Here is a 24321-nt window from a genome sequence, read left to right as displayed (position 1 = left end):
AGCCCCCTCCCCCCCGAGTACAGCCCACATAACGCAGTACAGTAAGCCCCCTCCCCTGAGTACAGCCCGCATACCGCAGTACAGTAAGCCCCCTCCCCTGAGTACAGCCCGCATACCGCAGTACAGTAAGCCCCCTCCCCCGAGTACAGCCCGCATACCGCAGTACAGTAAGCCCCCTCCCCCGAGTACAGCCCACATAACGCAGTACAGTAAGCCCCCTCCCCCGAGTACAGCCCACATAACGCAGTACAGTAAGCCCCCTCCCCCGAGTACAGCCCGCATGCCGCAGCACAGTAAGCCCCCTCCCCCGAGTACAGCCCGCATACCGCAGTACAGTAAGCCTCCTCCCCAGTACACTAAGCCCCCTCCCCCGAGTACAGCCCGCATACCGCAGTACACTTACACCCCCCCAGTACAGCCCGCATACCGCAGTATACTAAGCCCCCCCCCCCAGTACAGCCCGCATACCGCAGCACAGTAAGCCCCCTCCCCCAGTACAGTAAGCCCCCTCCTCCGAGTACAGCCCGCATACCGCAGTACACTTACACCCCCCCAGTACAGCCCGCATACCGCAGCACAGTAAGCCCCCTCCCCCAGTACAGTAACACTCCTCCCCCGAGTACAGCCCGCATACCGCAGTACACTAAGCCCCCCCCCCCCCCCCCCCCCGAGTACAGCCCGCATACCGCAGTACACTAAGCCCCCTCCCCCGAGTACAGCCCGCATACCGCAGTACACTAAGCCCCCTCCCCCTAGTATAGCCCGCATACCGCAGTACACTTACACCCCCCCAGTACAGCCCGCATACCGCAGTATACTAAGCCCCCCCCCCTCCCCCTAGTACAGCCCGCATACCGCAGTACAGCAAGCCCCCCCGAGTACAGCCCGCATACCGCAGTACAGCAAGCCCCCCGAGTACAGCCCGCATACCGCAGTACACTAAGCCCCCTCCCCCTAGTACAGCCCGCATACCGCAGTACAGCAAGCCCCCCCGAGTACAGCCCGCATACCGCAGTACAGTAAGCCCCCCCCCCCCGAGTACAGCCCGCATACCGCAGTACAGTAAGCCCCCTCCCCCTAGTACAGCCCGCATACCGCAGTACAGTACGCCCCCTCCCCCAGTACACTAAGCCCCCTCCCCCGAGTACAGCCCGCATACCGCAGTACACTAAGCCCCCTCCCCCTAGTACAGTAAGCCCCCTCCCCTGAGTACAGACCGCATACCGCAGTACAGCATGCCCCCTCCCCCGAGTACAGCCCGCATACCGCAGTACAGCAAGCCCCCTCCCCCCGAGTACAGCCCGCATACCGCAGCACAGTAAGCCCCCTCCCCCAGTACAGTAAGCATCCTCCCCCGAGTACAGCCCGCATACCGCAGTACACTTACACCCCCCCAGTACAGCCCGCATACCGCAGTATACTAAGCCCCCCCCTCGAGTACAGCCCTCATGCGGCAGCACAGTAAGCCCTCTCCCCCAGTACAGTAAGCCCCCTCCCCCTAGTACAGCCCGCATACCGCAGTACAGCAAGCCCCCTCCCCCGAGTACAGTCCACATACCACTGTATAAGCCCCCTCCCCCGAGTACAGCCCACATACCACTGTATAAGCCCCCTCCCCCGAGTACAGCCCACATACCACTGTATAAGCCCCTCCCCCGAGTACAGTCCACATACCACTGTATAAGCCCCCTCCCCCGAGTACAGCCCACATACCACTGTACAGTTATACCCCACCCACCACCCCGAGTACAGCCTGCATTCATACCATATATTAAGCCCCACTCCGAATTACAACCTGCATAGGGCAGTACAATAAGACCCCTACCTGGAGTACAGCCAGCATATCACTGTGTAATAAGACCCCTCCCCCGAGTACAGCCCACATACCACTGTATAAGACCCCTACCTCGTGTACAGCCAGCATATCATTGTATAAGACCGGTCCCCCCCCCCAAGTACAGCCGGCATATCACTGCCACTGCATAATAAGACCCCTCCCCCGAGTACAGCCCGCATACCACTGTATAAGCCCCTCCCCCGAGTACAGCCCACATACCACTGTATAAGCCCACATACTACTGTATAAGACCCCCTACCTCGAGTACAGCCAGCATATCACTGTGTAAGACTGGTCCCCCCCCCCAAATACAGCCGGCATATCACTGCATAATAAGACCCCTCCCCCGAGTACAGCCCACATATCACTGTGTAATAAGACCCCTCCCCCGAGTACAGCCCACATATCACTGCGTAATAAGACCCCTCCCCCGAGTACAGCCCACATATCACTGCGTAATAAGACCCCTCCCCCGAGTACAGCCCACATATCACTGCGTAATAAGCCCCCTCCCCCGAGTACAGCCCACATATCACTGCGTAATAAGCCCCCTCCCCCGAGTACAGCCCACATATCACCGTGTAATAAGACCCCTCCCCCGAGTACAGCCCACATACCACTGTATAATAAGACCCCTCCCCGAGTACAGCCCACATATCACTGTGTAATAAGACCCCTCCCCCGAGTACAGCCCACATACCACTGTATAATAAGACCCCTCCCCCGAGTACAGCCCACATACCACTGTGTAATAAGACCCCTCCCCCGAGTACCGCCCACATATCACTGTGTAATAAGCCCCCTCCCCCGAGTACAGCCCACATATCACTGCGTAATAAGCCCCCTCCCCCGAGTACAGCCCACATATAACTGTGTAATAAGCCCCCTCCCCCGAGTACAGCCCACATATCACTGTGTAATAAGACCCCTCCTCCGAGTACCTCCCCATCTTATCCCTTGTCACCGTCTATATTGTTCCATGGTGCCCGCCGCCCGCTGACATCACACACTATAACACCGGCGACTACATAAATCTATAATACAAATGCATCCAAATTAGGCAAAACCCTGCGAGAGAAGAGGAAAACGAGGCAGAGCGCCAATTATCCCCTGATTAACCTGCGTAACCACCCCCTGCACACAGGTACACTGCAGGTACAGGCAGGTGATCAGAGGCTGCCGGAAACTACAACTCCCAGCATGCTTGGACAGGAGTAGCGTTGTAGGGCATGCTGGGAGTTGTAGTTCACACACATCCCTTATGTAACGGATACAGCATGCACATCCTCACCTTATCCCACTGCAGCCACTGCCACACGGCCGCGTCCAGCTCCGAGTCCCCGGTGGAGCTCCGGATCAGCAGGTTGGAGTTGACGTCACCCGTCGGGTCTCCCATCCTCTCACCCGGCTCCCGCTACACCCGCTTCTCCTCTAGCAGCCAGCAGACTGCGCCACAGGCAGAACCAACACCGCGCATGCGTACAGCACAGCTCCCTCGCTCATCCACAAGCGCTTACTGGGCACGCGCTAAACTCGATTCCCATGCTGTACCCAACAACACCAGTTCACATGCGTTGAGGTCGGGTCTCGCACGCACAGCGCATGCGTTGACTTGCTTCTATGTACGCATGCGCTTTATATCTGTCGCTCACGGCTCTCTGTGGACGCATGCGCGGAATAGTACTGCGAGGAGGATTACGTTTCCTCATCGCTGGAAAATGAAGCTGTTGCTAAGCAACCGTCTTTTTTTCCCCTTTGTTGTCTCAATGACACAACTGCCAAATCCTGGATAGTTTTATGGAAGTTTCCTCTGTTGTCTGCCGCAACCCGGGAAATTCCTTTAACCCCCTGAGGACCGGACACTTTTTAGGGATTTTCCCCATGCGGTGGTGTTACTGCCCTGTTTTCCCCCAATTCTCTTTGCCTCGCTCTCCTTCCGTGACGTGGAGGGCCGCTTCTTATATCCTTATTCACTGACCTTTTCACAGTTTTTTTTAGTTGTATTGGAGGTAAAAAAAAAACATTTTTTTTTAGTTTGTACTTTTATTTTTAGATCGGTCTATTCACGCTAAGATCAGGTCCGGGCCGGGCCCCTCATGTTGTGTCGGGCGTCCTGATATATATTATAAGGTCCGGGCCGGGCCCCTCATGTTGTGTCGGGCGTCCTGATATATATTATAAGGTCCGGGCCCCTCATGTTGTGTCGGGGGTCCTGATATATATTATAAGGTCCGGGCCGGGCCCCTCATGTTGTGTCGGGCGTCCTGATATATATTATAAGGTCATGTCCGGGCCGGGCCCCTCATGTTGTGTCGGGGGTCCTGATATATATTATAAGGTCCGGGCCCCTCATGTTGTGTCGGGCGTCCTGATATATATTATAAGGTCATGTCCGGGCCGGGCCCCTCATGTTGTGTCGGGGGTCCTGATATATATTATAAGGTCCGGGCCGGGCCCCTCATGTTGTGTCGGGCGTCCTGATATATATTATAAGGTCATGTCCGGGCCGGGCCCCTCATGTTGTGTCGGGGGTCCTGATATATATTATAAGGTCCGGGCCGGGCCCCTCATGTTGTGTCGGGCGTCCTGATATATATTATAAGGTCATGTCCGGGCCGGGCCGCTTATGTTGTGTCGGGCGTCCTGATATATATTATAAGATTAGCTCCGGGCCGCTCATGTTGTGTCGGTCGTCCTGATATATATTATAAGATCATGTCCGGGCCGGGCCCCTCATGTTGTGTCGGGCGTCCTGATATATATTATAAGATCATGTCCGGGCCGGGCCCCTCATGTTGTGTCGGGTGTCCTGATATATATTATAAGATCAGCTCCGGGCCGGGCCCCTCATGTTGTGTCGGGCGTCCTGATATATATTATAAGATCAGGTCCGGGCCGGGCCCCTCATGTTGTGTCGGTCGTCCTGATATATATTATAAGATCATGTCCGGGCCGGGCCCCTCATGTTGTGTCGGGGGTCCTGATATATATTATAAGATCAGGTCCGGGCCGGGCCCCTCATGTTGTGTCGGGGGTCCTGATATATATTATAAGATCAGGTCCGGGCCGGGCCCCTCATGTTGTGTCGGGCGTCCTGATATATATTATAAGATCAGGTCCGGGCCGGGCCCCTCATGTTGTGTCGGGGGTCCTGATATATATTATAAGGTCCGGGCCGGGCCCCTCATGTTGTGTCGGGCGTCCTGATATATATTATAAGATCAGCTCCGGGCCCCTCATGTTGTGTCGGGCGTCCTGATATATATTATAAGATCAGGTCCGGGCCGGGCCCCTCATGTTGTGTCGGGCGTCCTGATATATATTATAAGATCATGTCCGGGCCGGGCCCCTCATGTTGTGTCAGGGGTCCTGATATATATTATAAGATCAGGTCCGGGCCGGGCCCCTCATGTTGTGTCGGGCGTCCTGATATATATTATAAGATCAGGTCCGGGCCGGGCCCCTCATGTTGTGTCGGGCGTCCTGATATATATTATAAGATCATGTCCGGGCCCCTCATGTTGTGTCGGGCGTCCTGATATATTATAAGATCATGTCCGAGCCGGGCCGCTCATGTTGTGTCGGGCTTCCTGATATATATTATAAGATCAGGTCCGGGCCGGGCCCCTCATGTTGTGTCGGTCGTCCTGATATATATTATAAGATCAGCTCCGGGCCGGGCCCCTCATGTTGTGTCGGGCGTCCTGATATATATTATAAGGTCCGGGCCGGGCCCCTCATGTTGTGGCAGGCGTCCTGATATATATTATAAGATCAGGTCCGGGCCGGGCCCCTCATGTTGTGTCGGTCGTCCTGATATATATTATAAGATCAGCTCCGGGCCTGGCTGCTCATGTTGTGTCGGGCGTCCTGATATATATTATAAGGTCCGGGCCGGGCCCCTCATGTTGTGTCGGGCGTCCTGATATATATTATAAGATCATGTCCGGGCCAGGTCCCTCATGTTGTGTCGGTCGTCCTGATATATATTATAAGGTCCAGGCCGGGCCCCTCATGTTGTGTCGGGCGTCCTGATATATATTATAAGATCATGTCCGGGCCGGGCCCCTCATGTTGTGTCGGGCGTCCTGATATATATTATAAGATCATGTCCGGGCCCCTCATGTTGTGTCGGGCGTCCTGATATATATTATAAGATCAGGTCCGGGCCGGGCCGCTCATGTTGTGTCGGGCGTCCTGATATATATTATAAGGTCCAGGCCGGGCCGCTCATGTTGTGTCGGGCGTCCTGATATATATTATAAGGTCCGGGCCGGGCCCCTCATGTTGTGTCGGTCGTCCTGATATATATTATAAGATCAGCTCCGGGCCGGGCCCCTCATGTTGTGTCGGGCGTCCTGATATATATTATAAGGTCCGGGCCGGGCCCCTCATGTTGTGGCAGGCGTCCTGATATATATTATAAGATCAGGTCCGGGCCGGGCCCCTCATGTTGTGTCGGTCGTCCTGATATATATTATAAGATCAGCTCCGGGCCTGGCTGCTCATGTTGTGTCGGGCGTCCTGATATATATTATAAGATCATGTCCGGGCCGGGCCCCTCATGTTGTGTCGGTCGTCCTGATATATATTATAAGGTCCAGGCCGGGCCCCTCATGTTGTGTCGGGCGTCCTGATATATATTATAAGATCATGTCCGGGCTGGGCCCCTCATGTTGTGTCGGGCGTCCTGATATATATTATAAGATCATGTCCGGGCCCCTCATGTTGTGTCGGGCGTCCTGATATATATTATAAGATCAGGTCCGGGCCGGGCCGCTCATGTTGTGTCGGGCGTCCTGATATATATTATAAGGTCCAGGCTGGGCCGCTCATGTTGTGTCGGGCGTCCTGATATATATTATAAGGTCCGGGCCGGGCCCCTCATGTTGTGTCGGGCGTCCTGATATATATTATAAGATCATGTCCGGGCCGGGCCCCTCATGTTGTGGCGGGCGTCCTGATATATATTATAAGATCATGTCCGGGCCGGGCCCCTCATGTTGTGGCGGGCGTCCTGATATATATTATAAGATCATGTCCGGGCCGGGCCCCTCATGTTGTGTCGGGCGTCCTGATATATATTATAAGATCATGTCCGGGCCGGGCCCCTCATGTTGTGTCGTGCGTCCTGATATATATTATAAGATCATGTCCGGGCCGGGCCCCTCATGTTGTGTCGTGCGTCCTGATATATATTATAAGGTCCGGGCCCCTCATGTTGTGTCGGGCGTCCTGATATATATTATAAGATCAGGTCCGGGCCGGGCCCCTCATGTTGTGTCGTGCGTCCTGATATATATTATAAGGTCCGGGCCCCTCATGTTGTGTCGCGCGTCCTGATATATATTATAAGATCATGTCCGGGCCGGGCCCCTCATGTTGTGTCGGGCGTCCTGATCAATATTATAAGATCAGGTCCGGGCCGGGCCCCTCATGTTGTGTTGTGCGTCCTGATATATATTATAAGGTCCGGGCCCCTCATGTTGTGTCGGGCGTCCTGATATATATTATTAGGTCCGGGCCGGGCTGCTCATGTTGTGTCGGGCGTCCTGATATATATTATAAGATCAGGTCCGGGCCGGGCCGCTCATGTTGTGTCGGGCGTCCTGATATATATTATAAGATCAGGTCCGGGCCCCTCATGTTGTGTCGGGCGTCCTGATATATATTATAAGATCATGTCCGGGCCGGGCCCCTCATGTTGTGTCGGGCGTCCTGATATATATTATAAGATGATGTCCGGGCCGGGCCCCTCATGTTGTGTCGGGCGTCCTGATATATATTATAAGGTCGTGTCCGGGCCGGGCCCCTCATGTCGTTTCGGGCGTCTTGATATATATTATAAGATCAGGCCCGGGCCGGGCCCCTCATGTTGTGTCTGCCGTCCTGATATATATTATAAGATCAGGCCCGGGCCGGGCCCCTCATGTTGTGTCTGCCGTCCTGATATATATTATAAGATGATGTCCGGGCCGGGCCCCTCATGTTGTGTCGGGCGTCCTGATATATATTATAAGGTCATGTCCGGGCCGGGCCCCTCATGTTGTGTCATGCGTCCTGATATATATTATAAGATCATGTCCGGGCTGGGCTCCTCATGTTGTGTCGGGCGTCCTGATATATATTATAAGATCATGTCCGCGCCGGGCCCCTGATGTTGTGTCGGGCGTCCTGATATATATTATAAGATCATGTCTGGGCCGGGCTCCTCATGTTGTGTCGGGCGTCCTGATATATATTATAAGGTCCGGGCCGGGCCGCTCATGTTGTGTCGGGCGTCCTGATATATATTATAAGATCACGTCCGGGCCGGGCCCCTCATGTTGTGTCGGGCGTCCTGATATATATTATAATATCATGTCCGGGCCGGGCCGCTCATGTTGTGTCGGGCGTCCTGATATATATTATAAGATCAGGTCCGGGCCGGGCCCCTCATGTTGTGTCGGGCGTCTTGATATATATTATAAGATCAGGTCCGGGCCCCTCATGTTGTGTCGGGCGTCCTGATATATATTATAAGATCAGGTCCGGGCCGCTCATGTTGTGGCGGGCGTCTTGATATATATTATAAGATCAGGTCCGGGCCGCTCATGTTCTGTCGGGCGTCCTGATATATATTATAAGATCATGTCCGGGCCGGGCCCCTCATGTTGTGGCGGGCGTCCTGATATATATTATAAGATCATGTCCGGGCCGGGCCCCTCATGTCGTGTCGGGCGTCCTGATATATTATAAGATCATGTCCGGGCCGGGCCGCTCATGGTGTGTCGGGCGTGTTGATATATATTATAAGGTCCGGGCCCCTCATGTTGTGGCGGGCGTCCTGATATATATTATAAGATCATGTCCGGGCCGGGCCCCTCATGTTGTGTCGGGCGTCCTGATATATATTATAAGATCATGTCCGGGCCGGGCCCCTCATGTTGTGTCGGGCGTCCTGATATATATTATAAGATCAGGTCCGGGCCGGGCCCCTCATGTTGTGTCGGGCGTCCTGATATATATTATAAGATCATGTGCGGGCCGGGCCCCTCATGTTGTGTCGGGCGTCCTGATATATATTATAAGATCAGGTCCGGGCCGGGCCCCTCATGTTGTGTCGGGCGTCCTGATATATATTATAAGATCAAGTCCGGGCCGGGCCCCTCATGTTGTGTCGGGCGTCCTGATATATATTATAAGATCAGGTCCGGGCCGGGCCCCTCATGTTGTGTCGGGCGTCCTGATATATATTATAAGATCATGTCCGGGCCGGGCCCCTCATGTTGTGTCGGGCGTCCTGATATATATTATAAGATCAGGTCCGGGCCGGGCCCCTCATGTTGTGTCGGGCGTCCTGATATATATTATAAGGTCCGGGCCGGGCCCCTCATGTTGTGTCGGGCGTCCTGATATATATTATAAGATCATGTCCGGGCCGGGCCCCTCATGTTGTGTCGGGCGTCCTGATATATATTATAAGATAATGTCCGGGCCGGGCCCCTCATGTTGTGTCGGGCGTCCTGATATATATTATAAGATCAGGTCCGGGCCGGGCCCCTCATGTTGTGTCAGGCGTCCTGATATATATTATAAGATCATGTCCGGGCCGGGCCCCTCATGTTGTGTCGGGCGTCCTGATATATATTATAAGATCAGCTCCGGGCCGGGCCGCTCATGTTCTGTCGGGCGTCCTGATATATATTATAAGGTCCGGGCCGGGCCCCTCATGTTGTGTCGGGCGTCCTGATATATATTATAAGGTCCGGCCCGGGCCCCTCATGTTGTGTCGGGCGTCCTGATATATATTATAAGATCATGTCCGGACCGGGCCTCTCATGTTGTGTCGGGCGTCCTGATATATATTATAAGATCATGTCCGGGCCGGGCCCCTCATGTTGTGTCGGGGGTCCTGATATATATTATAAGGTCCGGGCCGGGCTCCTCATGTTGTGTCGGGGGTCCTGATATATATTATAAGATCAGGTCCGGGCCGGGCCCCTCATGTTGTGTCGGGCGTCCTGATATATATTATAAGATCAGGTCCGGGCCGGGCCCCTCATGTTGTGTCGGGCGTCCTGATATATATTATAAGATCATGTCCGGGCCGGGCCCCTCATGTTGTGTCGGGCGTCCTGATATATATTATAAGATCAGGTCCGGGCCAGGCCCCTCATGTTGTTTCGGGCATCCTGATATATATTATAAGGTCCGGGCCGGGCCGCTCATGTTGTGTCGGGCGTCCTGATATATATTATAAGATCAGGTCCGGGCCGGGCCCCTCATGTTGTGTCGGGCGTCCTGATATATATTATAAGGTCCGGGCCGGGCCCCTCATGTTGTGTCGGGCGTCCTGATATATATTATAAGGTCCGGGCCGGGCCCCTCATGTTGTGTCGGGCGTCCTGATATATATTATAAGGTCCGGGCCGGGCCCCTCATGTTGTGTCGGGCGTCCTGATATATATCATAAAATCAGGTCCGGGCCCCTCATGTTGTGTCGGGCGTCCTGATATATATTATGAGATCATGTCCGGGCCGGGCCCCTCATGTTGTGTCGGGCGTCCTGATATATATTATAAGATCATGTCCGGGCCGGGCCCCTCATGTTGTGTCGGGCGTCCTGATATATATTATAAGATCATGTCCGGGCCGGGCCCCTCATGTTGTGTCGGGCGTCCTGATATATATTATAAGATCAGGTCCGGGCCGGGCCCCTCATGTTGTTTCGGGCATCCTGATATAAATTATAAGGTCCGGGCCCCTCATGTTGTGTCGGGCGTCCTGATATATATTATAAGATCATGTCCGGGCCGGGCCCCTCACGTTGTGTCGGGCGTCCTGATATATATTATGAGATCAGGTCCGGGCCGGGCCCCTCATGTTGTGTCGGGCGTCCTGATATATATTATAAGATCATGTCCGGGCCGGGCCCCTCACGTTGTGTCGGGCGTCCTGATATATATTATAAGATCATGTCCGGGCCGGGCCGCTCATGTTGTGTTGGGCGTCCTGATATATATTATGAGATCAGGTCCGGGCCCCTCATGTTGTGTCGGGCGTCTTGATATATATTATAAGGTTCGGGCCGGGCCGCTCATGTTGTGTCGGGCGTCCTGATATATATTATAAGATCAGGTCCGGGCCGGGCCCCTCATGTTGTGTCGGGCGTCCTGATATATATTATAAGATCATGTCCGGGCCGGGCCCCTCATGTTGTGTCGGGCGTCCTGATATATATTATAAGATCAGGTCCGGGCCGGGCCCCTCATGTTGTGTCGGGCGTCCTGATATATATTATAAGATCAGGTCCGGGCCGGGCCCCTCATGTTGTTTCGGGCATCCTGATATATATTATAAGGTCCGGGCCGGGCCGCTCATGTTGTGTCGGGCGTCCTGATATATATTATAAGATCAGGTCCGGGCCGGGCCCCTCATGTTGTGTCGGGCGTCCTGATATATATTATAAGGTCCGGGCCGGGCCCCTCATGTTGTGTCGGGCGTCCTGATATATATTATAAGATCATGTCCGGGCCGGGCCCCTCATGTTGTGTCGGGCGTCCTGATATATATTATAAGATCAGCTCCGGGCCGGGCCCCTCATGTTGTGTCGGGCGTCCTGATATATATTATAAGGTCCGGGCCGGGCCGCTCATGTTGTGTCGGGCGTCCTTATATATATTATAAGATCAGCTCCGGGCCGGGCCCCTCATGTTGTGTCGGGCGTCCTGATATATATTATAAGATCATGTCCGGGCCGGGCCCCTCATGTTGTGTCGGGCGTCCTGATATATATTATAAGATCATGTCCGGGCCGGGCCCCTCATGTTGTGTCGGGCGTCCTGATATATATTATAAGATCAGGTCCGGGCCGGGCCCCTCATGTTGTTTCGGGCATCCTGATATAAATTATAAGGTCCGGGCCGGGCCCCTCATGTTGTGTCGGGCGTCCTGATATATATTATAAGATCATGTCCGGGCCGGGCCCCTCACGTTGTGTCGGGCGTCCTGATATATATTATGAGATCAGGTCCGGGCCGGGCCCCTCATGTTGTGTCGGGCGTCCTGATATATATTATAAGATCATGTCCGGGCCGGGCCCCTCACGTTGTGTCGGGCGTCCTGATATATATTATAAGATCATGTCCGGGCCGGGCCGCTCATGTTGTGTTGGGCGTCCTGATATATATTATGAGATCAGGTCCGGGCCCCTCATGTTGTGTCGGGCGTCTTGATATATATTATAAGGTCCGGGCCGGGCCGCTCATGTTGTGTCGGGCGTCCTGATATATATTATAAGATCAGGTCCGGGCCGGGCCCCTCATGTTGTGTCGGGCGTCCTGATATATATTATAAGATCATGTCCGGGCCGGGCCCCTCATGTTGTGTCGGGCGTCCTGATATATATTATAAGATCAGGTCCGGGCCGGGCCCCTCATGTTGTGTCGGGCGTCCTGATATATATTATAAGATCAGGTCCGGGCCGGGCCCCTCATGTTGTTTCGGGCATCCTGATATATATTATAAGGTCCGGGCCGGGCCGCTCATGTTGTGTCGGGCGTCCTGATATATATTATAAGATCAGGTCCGGGCCGGGCCCCTCATGTTGTGTCGGGCGTCCTGATATATATTATAAGGTCCGGGCCGGGCCCCTCATGTTGTGTCGGGCGTCCTGATATATATTATAAGATCATGTCCGGGCCGGGCCCCTCATGTTGTGTCGGGCGTCCTGATATATATTATAAGATCAGCTCCGGGCCGGGCCCCTCATGTTGTGTCGGGCGTCCTGATATATATTATAAGGTCCGGGCCGGGCCGCTCATGTTGTGTCGGGCGTCCTTATATATATTATAAGATCAGCTCCGGGCCGGGCCCCTCATGTTGTGTCGGGCGTCCTGATATATATTATAAGATCATGTCCGGGCCGGGCCCCTCATGTTGTGTCGGGCGTCCTGATATATATTATAAGATCATGTCCGGGCCGGGCCCCTCATGTTGTGTCGGCCGTCCTGATATCTATATATATAAAGCTGAAAGTCCTGACTGACTGACTGACTGACTGACTTTCTCGCCAAAAGTTCTCCAACTTCCCGATATCGTAGAATCATGAGTTTTGGCACGAGCATAGATTATCTCCAAAATAGGAAAAGTTATTGGGTCCCAACTCGATTATTCAATTCTAGCGCAAAAGAATTGGCGTCGAAATTTTACATACATAATCTATATCTGTCACTTCCCAATGCCATAGAAACTTAAAATTTGGCACGGGCATTGATTATGTCATAAATAGGAAAAGCTAATGGGTCTGAACTCCATTATTCAATTCTATGCGCAAAAGAATTAGCGTCCAAATTTTACGTACATAATCCAAATCTCTCACTTCCCAATGTCATAGAAACAGGAAATTTGGCACAAGCATTGATTGTTTCATAAATATGAAAAGTTAATAGGTCCCAACTCGATTATTCAATTCTATGCACAAAAGAATTAGTGTCCAAATTTTATGTACGTAATCGAATTCTCTCACTTCCTGATGTCATTTTATATGAAGGAAACGTCACATGGTTTCCTCCACGTGGTGTTTTCTGGGTAACGCAGAGAACTATGCAAAATGGTGAACCTATGTTTTTCCTCAGTATCTCTAAAGTAACCACGACTTCATAAGATTTTCCGTGTGAACACCAGATAAACACCAGTACCAAATGAACTCGGGCGAAGCCGGGTATATCAGCTAGTATGTTATAAGATCAGGTCCGGGCCGGGCCCCTCATGTTGTTTCGGGCATCCTGATATATATTATAAGGTCCGGGCCGGGCCCCTCATGTTGTGTCGGGCGTCCTAATATATATTATAAGGTCCGGGCCGGGCCCCTCATGTTGTGTCAGGCGTCCTGATATATATTATAAGATCAGGTCCGGGCCGGGCCCCTCATGTTGTTTCGGGCATCCTGATATATATTATAAGGTCCGGGCCGGGCCCCTCATGTTGTGTCGGGCGTCCTGATATATATTATAAGATCAGGTCCGGGCCGGGCCCCTCATGTTGTGTCGGGCGTCCTGATATATATTATAAGATCATGTCCGGGCCGGGCCGCTCATGTTGTGTCGGGCGTCCTGATATATATTATAAGATCATGTCCGGGCCGGGCCGCTCATGTTGTGTCGGGCGTCCTGATATATATTATAAGATCAGGTCCGGGCCGGGCTGCTCATGTTGTGTTGGGCGTCCTGATATATATTATAAGGTCCGGGCCGGGCCGGGCCCCTCATGTTGTGTCGGGCGTCCTGATATATATTATAAGATCATGTCCGGGCCGGGCCCCTCATGTTGTGTCGGGCGTCCTGATATATATTATAAGATCATGTCCGGGCCGGGCCCCTCATGTTGTGTCGGGCGTCCTGATATATATTATAAGATCATGTCCGGGCCGGGCCCCTCATGTTGTGTCGGGCGTCCTGATATATATTATAAGATCATATACGGGCCGGGCCCCTCATGTTGTGTCGGGCGTCCTGATATATATTATAAGATCAGGTCCGGGCCGGGCCCCTCATGTTGTGTCGGGCGTCCTGATATATATTATAAGATCAAGTCCGGGCCGGGCCCCTCATGTTGTGTCGGGCGTCCTGATATATATTATAAGATCAGCTCCGGGCCGGGCCGCTCATGTTGTGTCGGGCGTCCTGATATATATTATAAGATCATGTCCGGGCCGGGCCGCTCATGTTGTGTCGGGCGTCCTGATATATATTATAAGATCAGGCCCGGGCCGGGCCCCTCATGTTGTGTCGGGCATCCTGATATATATTATTAGGTCCGGGCCGGGCCCCTCATGTTGTGTCGGGCGTCCTGATATATATTATAAGATCAGCTCCGGGCCGGGCCCCTCATGTTGTAGCGGGCGTCCTGATATATATTATAAGATCACGTCTGGGCCGGGCCCCTCATGTTGTGTCGGGCGTGTTGATATATATTATATACTGGCTCATTATTGTCCGCGTGGGAATGGTATTTTTTATCCAATCTGCGTTTTGTTGTAGTGACGGCGATCTGGCCGCGCCGCGCGGCTCTCGTCATCTTTGCTGGGATATAAAGGTTTTGTGAGCTTTAAAATCGCATCCGTGCGGCACCGCCCTCTGCCCTCACGCGTCTGCCCGTGTAGGCATCGCTTATGATGTGCACCCCCTCCGCCTCACCACACAGCGCCTGCGCATCACCACATAGGTCTGTCTTGTCGCCCCCTAGAGACCTCCATACATTTTCGGGATAAAACGTAGCGCTGTCCATCCAGAGGGCTGATTCAGATGTCCGTATATCGGTTGGGTTTTTACCCCCGGCTGATATGCACTGCCCCTCTCTGCGGGGAGGAGGCGGGCTGGGAGGGATGCACTGAGCTCCCGCCTCCTCGTCACTGTTTGCAATGGGAGGGGCGGGATGGAGTGGAGCTAAGTTCATCCCCGCCCCTCCCATTGCAAATAGTAGCGAGGGGCGGGAGCTCAGTGCACCGCTCCCAGCCCGCCTCCTCCCCGCAGAGAGCGGCAGCGTATATCGGCCGGGCGTAAAAACCCAACTGATATACGGACGTCTGAATGAGCCCTCAGGATGCAGCCATCTCCCTGCCACATTGCATCTCTTAGCCGTGAAAAGGTAACAAACAGACAGACAGAGTTACTGCCACATCAATATATATATATATATATATAAAAAGGTGAAAGCCCTCAATGACTCATTCACTCACTGACTGACTGATTCACTGACAGACTCACTGACTGACTGATTCACTGACGGACTCACTGACTGACTGATTCAATGACAGACTCACTGACTGACGGACTCACTGACTGACTGATTCACTGACTCACTGACTGACTGATTCACTCACTGACTGACTGATTCACTCACTGACTGACTGATTCACTGACGGACTCACTGACTGACTGATTCAATGACAGACTCACTGACTGACGGACTCACTGACTGACTGATTCACTGACTCACTGACTGACTGATTCACTGACGGACTCACTGACTGACTGATTCAATGACAGACTCACTGACTGACTGATTCACTGACTCACTGACTGACTGATTCACTGACGGACTGACTGACTGATTCACTGACGGACTCACTGACTGACTGATTCACTGATGGACTCACTGACTGACTGATTCACTATTTGACTCACTGACTAACTCACTGACTGACTCACTCACTCACTTACTGACTCATTCACTCACTCAATCACTCACTCTCACTCACTGACTGACTCACTGACTGACTGATTCACTCACTGACTGATTCACTGACGGACTCACTGACTGACTGATTCAATGACAGACTCACTGACTGACGGACTCACTGACTGACTGATTCACTGACTCACTGACTGACTGATTCACTGACGGACTCACTGACTGACTGATTCAATGACAGACTCACTGACTGACTGATTCACTGACTCACTGACTGACTGATTCACTGACGGACTGACTGACTGATTCACTGACGGACTCACTGACTGATTCACTGACGGACTCACTGACTGACTGATTCACTGACGGACTCACTGACTGACTCATTGACTGACTGATTCACTGACTCACTCACTCACTGACTGATTCACTATTTGACTCACTGACTGACTGACTCACTCACTTACTGACTCATTCACTCACTCACTCAATCACTCACTCTCACTCACTGACTGACTCACTGACTGACTCGCCACTAATTCTCTAACTTCCTGATGTCGTGCAAACATGAACTTTGGTCTGACCATTCTTTAGGTCCTAAATAGGAAAAGTAAAGGGGTCGCAACTCGATTAGTCAATGCTAAGTGCAAAATTAAGTGCACCCCTATTTAATGTAACTTCCCGGTGTCGTACAAGCATGAAATTTGGCGCAAGCATTTTTTAGGTCCTAAGTGAGGAGAGGAAGGGTAGGCACATTCTGCAGAGGGACATCGGTACATGCAGCCTGAGGAGAATCTAATGCTTCTCTATATGTATATACATTTTATTCCTCGGTTAGTCTAAAGTAACCGTGACTTCATAAAGTTTTCTGTGCGAACAACATGTAAAAACCTGGATCAGATTAACTCGGGTGAGGCCGGGGATATCAGCTAGTTTATGATATCAGTATGTATGGCTTCGGATTACAGGGCGCGTACGGCGACGGTTTGGTTGCCATTTTCTTTTTTTTGTATATATTTTTATTTTATTCTGTTATTTTTGTAACAATTTTTTTAGCATCTCTGACCGCCCTGACATCAGATAAGCCCTCCGGGGTCATTCACATTGTATTTGTTTTTTTATTTTCCACTTTTCCACTGTAGTTAAGGCATCTATAGGGGCCGCATCCATAGGAGCCCCAGTTACAGGGACAGTAGTCACTGGCAGAGCCGATCATGTTCGGATAGGGGACATGACAGGAGGCTGCTGGCGGAGGCCGCCGTGCGCCCAGCGGAGTTCCTCTCCTTTCTATTATGACTTGTACAGCTCCTGCTGGCAGTAAAACATTAACACCGAATCTGGGAGAGTCCGGAATATTCTGCTCAGCAGATCTTATCATCCTGGAGGTTCTGCACATTCTTCATCCTGCTGGACAAAGTACTAATGACCCCAAGTACTAGGGAGCGCGAACCCCGATTATGGAGTGTACCCTATACAGGCTGCATCCATCATATCATAACGTATCCAAACACAGGATTAGATACACAGCTCATCTGGTAGTATCACACAGGATAGGATTAGATACACGGCTCAGCAGACAGTATCACACAGGGGAGGATTAGATACACGGCTCAGCAGACAGTATCACACAGGATAGGATTAGATACACGGCTCAGCAGACAGTATCACACAAGATAGGATTAGATACACGGCCCAGCAGAGAGTATCACACAGGATAGAATTAGATACACTGCTCAGTAGACTGTATCACAAATGATAGGATTAGATATACAGCTCAGCAGACAGTATCACACATGATAGGATTAGATACACTGCTCAGCAGACAGTATCACATGGGATGGGATTAGATACACAGCTCAGTAGACTGTATCACACGCAACAGGATTAGGTACAGCAGCTCAGCAGACTGTATCACACATGATGGGATTAGATACAGCAGCTCAGTAGACTGTATCACATATGACAGGATTAGATACAGCAGCTCAGTAGACAGTATCATACAGAATAGGATTAGATACAGCAGCTCAGTAGACAGTATCACACAGGATAGGATTAGATACACGGCTCAGCAGACAGTATCACACATTATAAGATTAGATACACGGCTCAGTAGACAGTATCACACATGACAGGATTAGATACACAGCTCAAGCAGACAGTATCACACAGGATAGGATTAGATACACGGCTCAGCAGACAGTATCACACATTATAAGATTAGATACACGGCTCAGTAGACAGTATCACACATGACAGGATTAGATACACAGCTCAGCAGACAGTATCACACAGGATAGGATTAGATACACGGCTCAGTAGACAGTATCACACAGGATAGGATTAGATACACAGCGCAGCAGACAGTATCACACAGGATGTGATTAGATACACTGCTCAGCAGACAGTATCACACAGGATAGGATTAGATACACGGCTCAGTAGACAGTATCACACAGGACAGGATTAGATACAAAGCTCAGCAGACAGTATCACACATGACCGGATTAGATACAGCAGATCTTTTTATTATAAAAGTAAAAAGCATAACAAACGATAATAAAATAGCGGGAGAATTGCCAACATTACAGAGGACATCATGTACCAACTCAAATGATCAAGATACAATAGTCAAAAGCAAATATTTACAAAATATTTCCAAACCAAGAGAAGTAGAAAGAAATAAAAACTGTTCCGGTCGCAGAACCGTCCTACATGTCCCGTTTATACCAAATAGTTTATATCGAATGAAATATATACTTTGCAAGACAAAATGAAGACAATCATCTCCAATAATCCCGCCGACCCCGAGCCGCTGAGAGGAGAGGAAAAACACATGTTAGTAACATAATGTATTTATACACATATGCATAACCCGTACCTGTATGATGGACTGCTTGTGAGAGACGGGTCACACCTTACAGACAGGTAAGCATATATTTGGTGGGCACCTTGCTTCATCATTAGGAGAGCTTTAAACTAGAACAATATGGGAAGGGAAGTGAAAGGCAGAAACATACAGCTAATTAATACATTTGAGAACCTTGTTATCAGAAGTGGAAAGAAAGAAGAAGGACGAAAAATTCAGAAGGAAAGTAGAGGAACAAGAGACCCCGATCACAAACTAACATGTTTCTACACAAATGCCCAGAGCATGGGAAACAAACAGGAAGAATTGGAGCTCCGAACACAGGAAGAGAAATATGATGTCATCGGCATCACGGAAACTTGGTGGGATGATACACATGATTGGATACAAGGCTTGAAGGATACAATGTATTTATAAGGAACAGACCTAATAAACGGGGAGGAGGTGTTGTGTTTAAAGATGAGCAAGCATACTCGCTAAGGGCAATTGCTCGAGCGAGCATTGCCCTTAGCGAGTACCTGCCCGCTCGAAGAAAAGGTTCGGGTGCCGGCGCGGGGGAAGGGTGAGTTGCGGCAGTCAGCAGGGGGGAGAGAGGGAGAGAGAGATCTCCCCTCCGTTCCTCCCCGCTCTCCCCCACAGCTCCCTGCCTGCCGCCGGCACCCGAACTTTGTCTCTCGAGCGGGCAGGTACTCGCTAAGGGCAATGCTCGCTCATCACTAGTTGTGTTGTATGTTAGGAAAACATTCATCTCCACAGAGATTCAAGCTTCAGAGCTGGGAGTTCTGTAGAAACTGTTTGGGTAAGAATACAAGGAGAGAACAACAGAAAGGACACCATTGTAGGCATTTACTATAGGCCGCCTGGACAAGCAGAAGATATGGAGGAACTCTTTCTACAGATGCCTAAACTCTCAAAAAAACATGACATACCATGTTTCCCCAATAATAAGGCCCTGTCATATATGATTTTTTGCCCCAAGAGAGGCACTAGGTCTTATTTTCGGGGGATGTCTTATTATACTTACCTAACAGGCTCGGTCAAGGTTACTCCCGCTGCTCTCCAGAGCTCCGACATGCTGAACCACGGCATTGATTGACCAATTCATGAATCCCGCCTCTACAATGCGATGGCTGTTATTGGTTCTTCAACTGCTGCTCAGATAATCAATGCAGCGCTCGATGAACCAATCACAGCCATTGCATTGGTTCATTGAGTGCTGCATTGATTGGCTGAACAGCGCTAGATGAATCAATCAGATCTATCACTTCCTGGAGGTGGAATTTATGAATGCCATAACCAAGAAGTGATTTTCTGTGGACGAACAAGAACTTTAAGACGCACAGTGGAGCTCTTGACAGCAGCAGGAGGACCTTGACCGAACCTGCTAGGTAAGTATTTTTTTAAAATGTAATTCAGTTATGGCTTTTTTTCGGGGTAGGGCTTATATTTCAATCCTTCCCGAAAAAATAGGGTAGGGCCTATTTTCAGGGCAGGTCTTAGTTTCAAGGAAACAGGGTAGTGATCGTGGGAGATTTTACTGATCCAGACATTTGTTGTGAATCTCTCTCAGGTAAAAGTAATGGATCCAACACATTCTTATCGGCTCTTGCTAACAACTTTATCTTCCAGGAGGTAGAAGAGAAAACAAGGGGATCTGCTATCTTGGACCTTATTCTTACCAACAGGGAGGGAATGGTTGAGGAAGTAAGGGTGGCTGGGACCTTAGGAGGCAGTGATCATGATATCCTTGGATCTTGGATAACAAGGGGAGGAAGACCTGAGAAGACTCAGACCTCAAGGTTGGATTTCAGGAAGGCAGATTTCAATGAACTCAGAAAGAGGGAGGAAAGACTCCAATGGCTGGATGTTCTTAAGGACAGAAATGTCCAAGAAGGTTGGGAAATATTGTGAAATGTGATCCTTAAAGCACAATCGTTACCAATCCCTAAAAGAAAGAAGAATGGGAAGCATTTAAAGAGACCCGGATGGATGAACACAGAACTTATACACAGGTTAAAAAGGAAGAAAAATATGTTTATCAAATGGAAAGAGGGGGAATATCTAAAGAAGAATATAATGGGGTCTGCAGGAACTGTAGGGCAAGTGTCAGAAAAGATAAAGCTGATAATGAACTAAGGCTTGTAACAGAGGCCAAAAGCAATAAAAAAGGATTTGGGGGTCAAAAGAAAAGTCAGAGATGCTATTGGATGCTTACAGGATGAAAATGGTGAATTGGTTAAGAATGATGTTGAGAAAAACAAACTTTAAAATTTCTATTTTGTATCTATTTTCACTCAGAAAGTAGATGGAACATCAACTGATCTTCCCTGTGCTATTGGGGGAATAAAAGAATGCAGGCTATCTGTAAGCAGAGAGATGGTGAGGGAACACTTAGCTAACTTACATGAATTCAAGTCTCAAGGTCCAGGTAAATTACATCCTAGAATACTAAAGGAAGTAGCGGAGGTAATTTCTGAAACACTCACTATAATCTGTGAAAATTCCCGGAGAACAAGAGAAGTCCCAGAAGATTGGAAAAGGGCAAGTGTTGTCCCTATCTTCAGAAAAGGGAAGAAAGATCCAGGAAACTACAGGCCTGTGAGCCTGACTTTTATCCCAGGAAAGATATTTGAGCAAATCATTAAACCGCATGTATGCAAGTTCTTGGATGAGAATGGAGTAATTAACCAGAGCCAGCATGGGTTTGTAACAAACAAGTCATGTCAGGCAAATCTAATTTCCTTCTATGACAGAATCACCAACTGGGTTGATCAGGGAAATGTGGTAGATATAGTATATCTTGACTTTAGTAAAGCATTTGACAAAGTATTTCATACCAGACTTATTGAAAAAATGACCAAATCTGGAATTGACAAGGCAACTGTTAGGTGAATTCACAATTGGCTGAGTGATCGTACTCAAAGAGTGGTCATAAATAGCTGCACATCCAAGTGGAAGAATGTATCAAGTGGGGTACCACAAGGCTCTGTCCTGGGCCCAGTGTTGGGCAACATTGTTATAAATGATCTGGAGGAGGGAATTGATGGGAAACTGATCAAATTTGCTGACAACACAAAGCTAGGAGGGTTAGCTAACACTAGGGAAGAGAGAGAGAGTGTGTTACGTGTGCTGCTGGGATCTGTAGTTCTAAGCTTCCTAGCAGCACAGCCCTCACAGGGTTAATTGGTTGAGCTGTCCGGGTGTGGTACTTCCTGCTAGCCAATCTCCTGGGTCTGTGCTCACATAGAAACCCAGCTCCTGGTCAGTCTCTGTATGGTGTTCAGGGTAAGCAGTCATGAATCCTTGTCTGTTGAAGCTTGCTGTGTGACCTGCTATCTGTGTTTTGTTGCAGCTTGCTGTGTGATCTGTGCCTTGTGGTTCATGTCCATTTGTACGTTTATTTTGTGTTAGTTTGGTCTGCTGAATTTGTTTGATATGTTTGAGCTAGGTTGGCCCCTAGGGCCCTCTAGTAGATGTGTCTTGCTAGTGTAGGGACTGCAAGATACGAGGGTCCTTGCCGGGGCTTGCAGCTTAAGTTCATTGGCCAATGTACGAACTAACACCTCGCATTTATATTCAGCTTATCATCTGTTACTAGTGGTTGCATTGTGGCTGCTGTATGCTGTGTATTCTGGCTCTGTGTGTCCTGTGGTTCAGTCCCTGTTATGTGGCATGCGAATGCGTCCTGTTCTGGTGCGTGGATCTTAGGATCAGCTAGGGCCCAGTTCCAAAGATCGCTGGGCTGCCCCTATTGGGGCAATGTCCCCGCTTAGGTAGGGCCAGGTCAACCTCCCGTTAGAACAGGGTCAGTTTGCCAGTAATCCGTGTGCGTACCCAGTCCTTCATGTGGGCCCCGTGCCTAGTTGGCCCACACGATCGTAACAGAGAGGATTCAAAAAGATCTAGAAAAGCTTGAACAGTGGGCGGCGACTAACAAAACGGTATTTAACAAGGAGAAATGCAAAGTCCTACATCTGGGCAAGAAAAATGAAGAAAGCACATCCAGAATGGGAGGAATTGGGCTAAGCAGCAGCACATGTGAAAAAGACTTGGGTATACTAATAGATCATAGACTGAACATGAGTCAACAGTGTGATGCAGCAGCCAAAAAGGCTATCACAATTCTGGGATGAATTAAGAGAAGCATGGAGTCTAGATCACGTGAGGTCATTATCCCCCTCTACTCTTCCTTAGTCAGACCTCATCTGGAATACTGTGTCCAGTTCTGGGCACCCCACTTTAAAAAAGACAGATAAACTGGAGCAAGTTCAGAGAAGAGTTACCAAGATGGTGAGCGGTCTGCAAATCATGTCTGATGAGGAACGGTTAAAGGATCTGGGAATGTTTAGCTTGCAGAAGAGAAAGCTGAGAGGAGACTTAATAGCGGTCTACAAATATCTGAAGGGCTGTCACAGTGCAGAGGGATCAGCCCTATTCTCATCTGCACAAGGAAAGACTAGAAGCAATGGGATGAAACTGAAAGGGACGAGACACAGATTAGATATTAGAAAAAAAACTTTCTGAAAGGGAAGGTGATCAGTGAGTGGAACAGGTTACCATGGATTGTGGAGAATTCTCCTTCAATGGAAGTGTTCAAACATCAGCTGGACAAATATTTGTCTGGCTCCTTCCAACTCTATCATTCCATGATTCTATGATACCATATACCCACACACTGTACCCATATCCTACACCCACACACTATACCCATACCCTATACCCCCACCCTATACCCACACACTATAACCCAGCCTATACCCCCACCCTATACCCATTCCCTATACCCACACACTACACCCCCACCCTATATCCACACACTATAGCCATCCCCTATACCCACACACTATGCCCATACCCTATACCCCCACCCTATACCTACGCCCTATACTCATACCCTATACCCCCACCCTATACCCATACGTGCACACTATACCCTCACCCTATACCCACACACTATAGCCATCCCTATACCCACACACTATACGCATACCCTATACCCCCACTCTATTCCCACACACTATACCCATATAACAAAGGAGAAAAGCTGTCTGCCTAAAAATAAATTTTTTTAAAATCCATAAAATTACAAATTGTAGTTACTGTGTAACATCATGTCTTTGCCCAGACGTGTTTTGAAAGAGACTTTTTTCTTGATCATAGCTTTCAAACTGCAGAAAACGCACCTTCACCAGGTCACTGAGAATATCCCTACTTACCTCATCTTCAAGGAGGACTTTATGCTGTGTCAATACTAAGCTCTGTGTGTTCCACGGGTAATACAGAACCACTAGACTTACTTAAACTAAAGTGCAGCGGTCCCGACCACCCAGATCTCTGCATGCGCCATAACACCACTCGGCACAGGTAAGGTCAGCCAGCCGAGGCCAACCGATGGAAGCCCCTACCCTCTGGTAGACCTCTATTAAAGGGACAATGAAGCAGG

At 50.1% G+C, this 24321-nt stretch overlaps 1 protein-coding gene across 1 annotated transcript in view; it reads right to left on the bottom strand.

The window, feature by feature from the left end:
* The window catches only part of PGM2L1 (phosphoglucomutase 2 like 1), a 37584-nt gene extending 34248 nt beyond the window's left edge, over positions 1-3336 (bottom strand). The window contains exon 1 of the mRNA XM_066588372.1: positions 3129-3336. Coding sequence (XP_066444469.1) covers positions 3129-3233 — 105 coding nt within the window. The 5' untranslated portion in view covers positions 3234-3336. The remainder of the gene's footprint in view (positions 1-3128) is intronic.
* Between the last annotated feature and the right edge of the window lie 20985 nt (positions 3337-24321).

This window comes from Eleutherodactylus coqui, chromosome 1, assembly GCF_035609145.1.
Source record: "Eleutherodactylus coqui strain aEleCoq1 chromosome 1, aEleCoq1.hap1, whole genome shotgun sequence".
In the NCBI taxonomy this organism is placed as follows: Eukaryota; Metazoa; Chordata; class Amphibia; order Anura; family Eleutherodactylidae; genus Eleutherodactylus; species Eleutherodactylus coqui.
The sequence above is the reverse complement of the archived record's forward strand: the minus strand, read 5'-3'. Positions and strand labels throughout refer to the sequence as shown.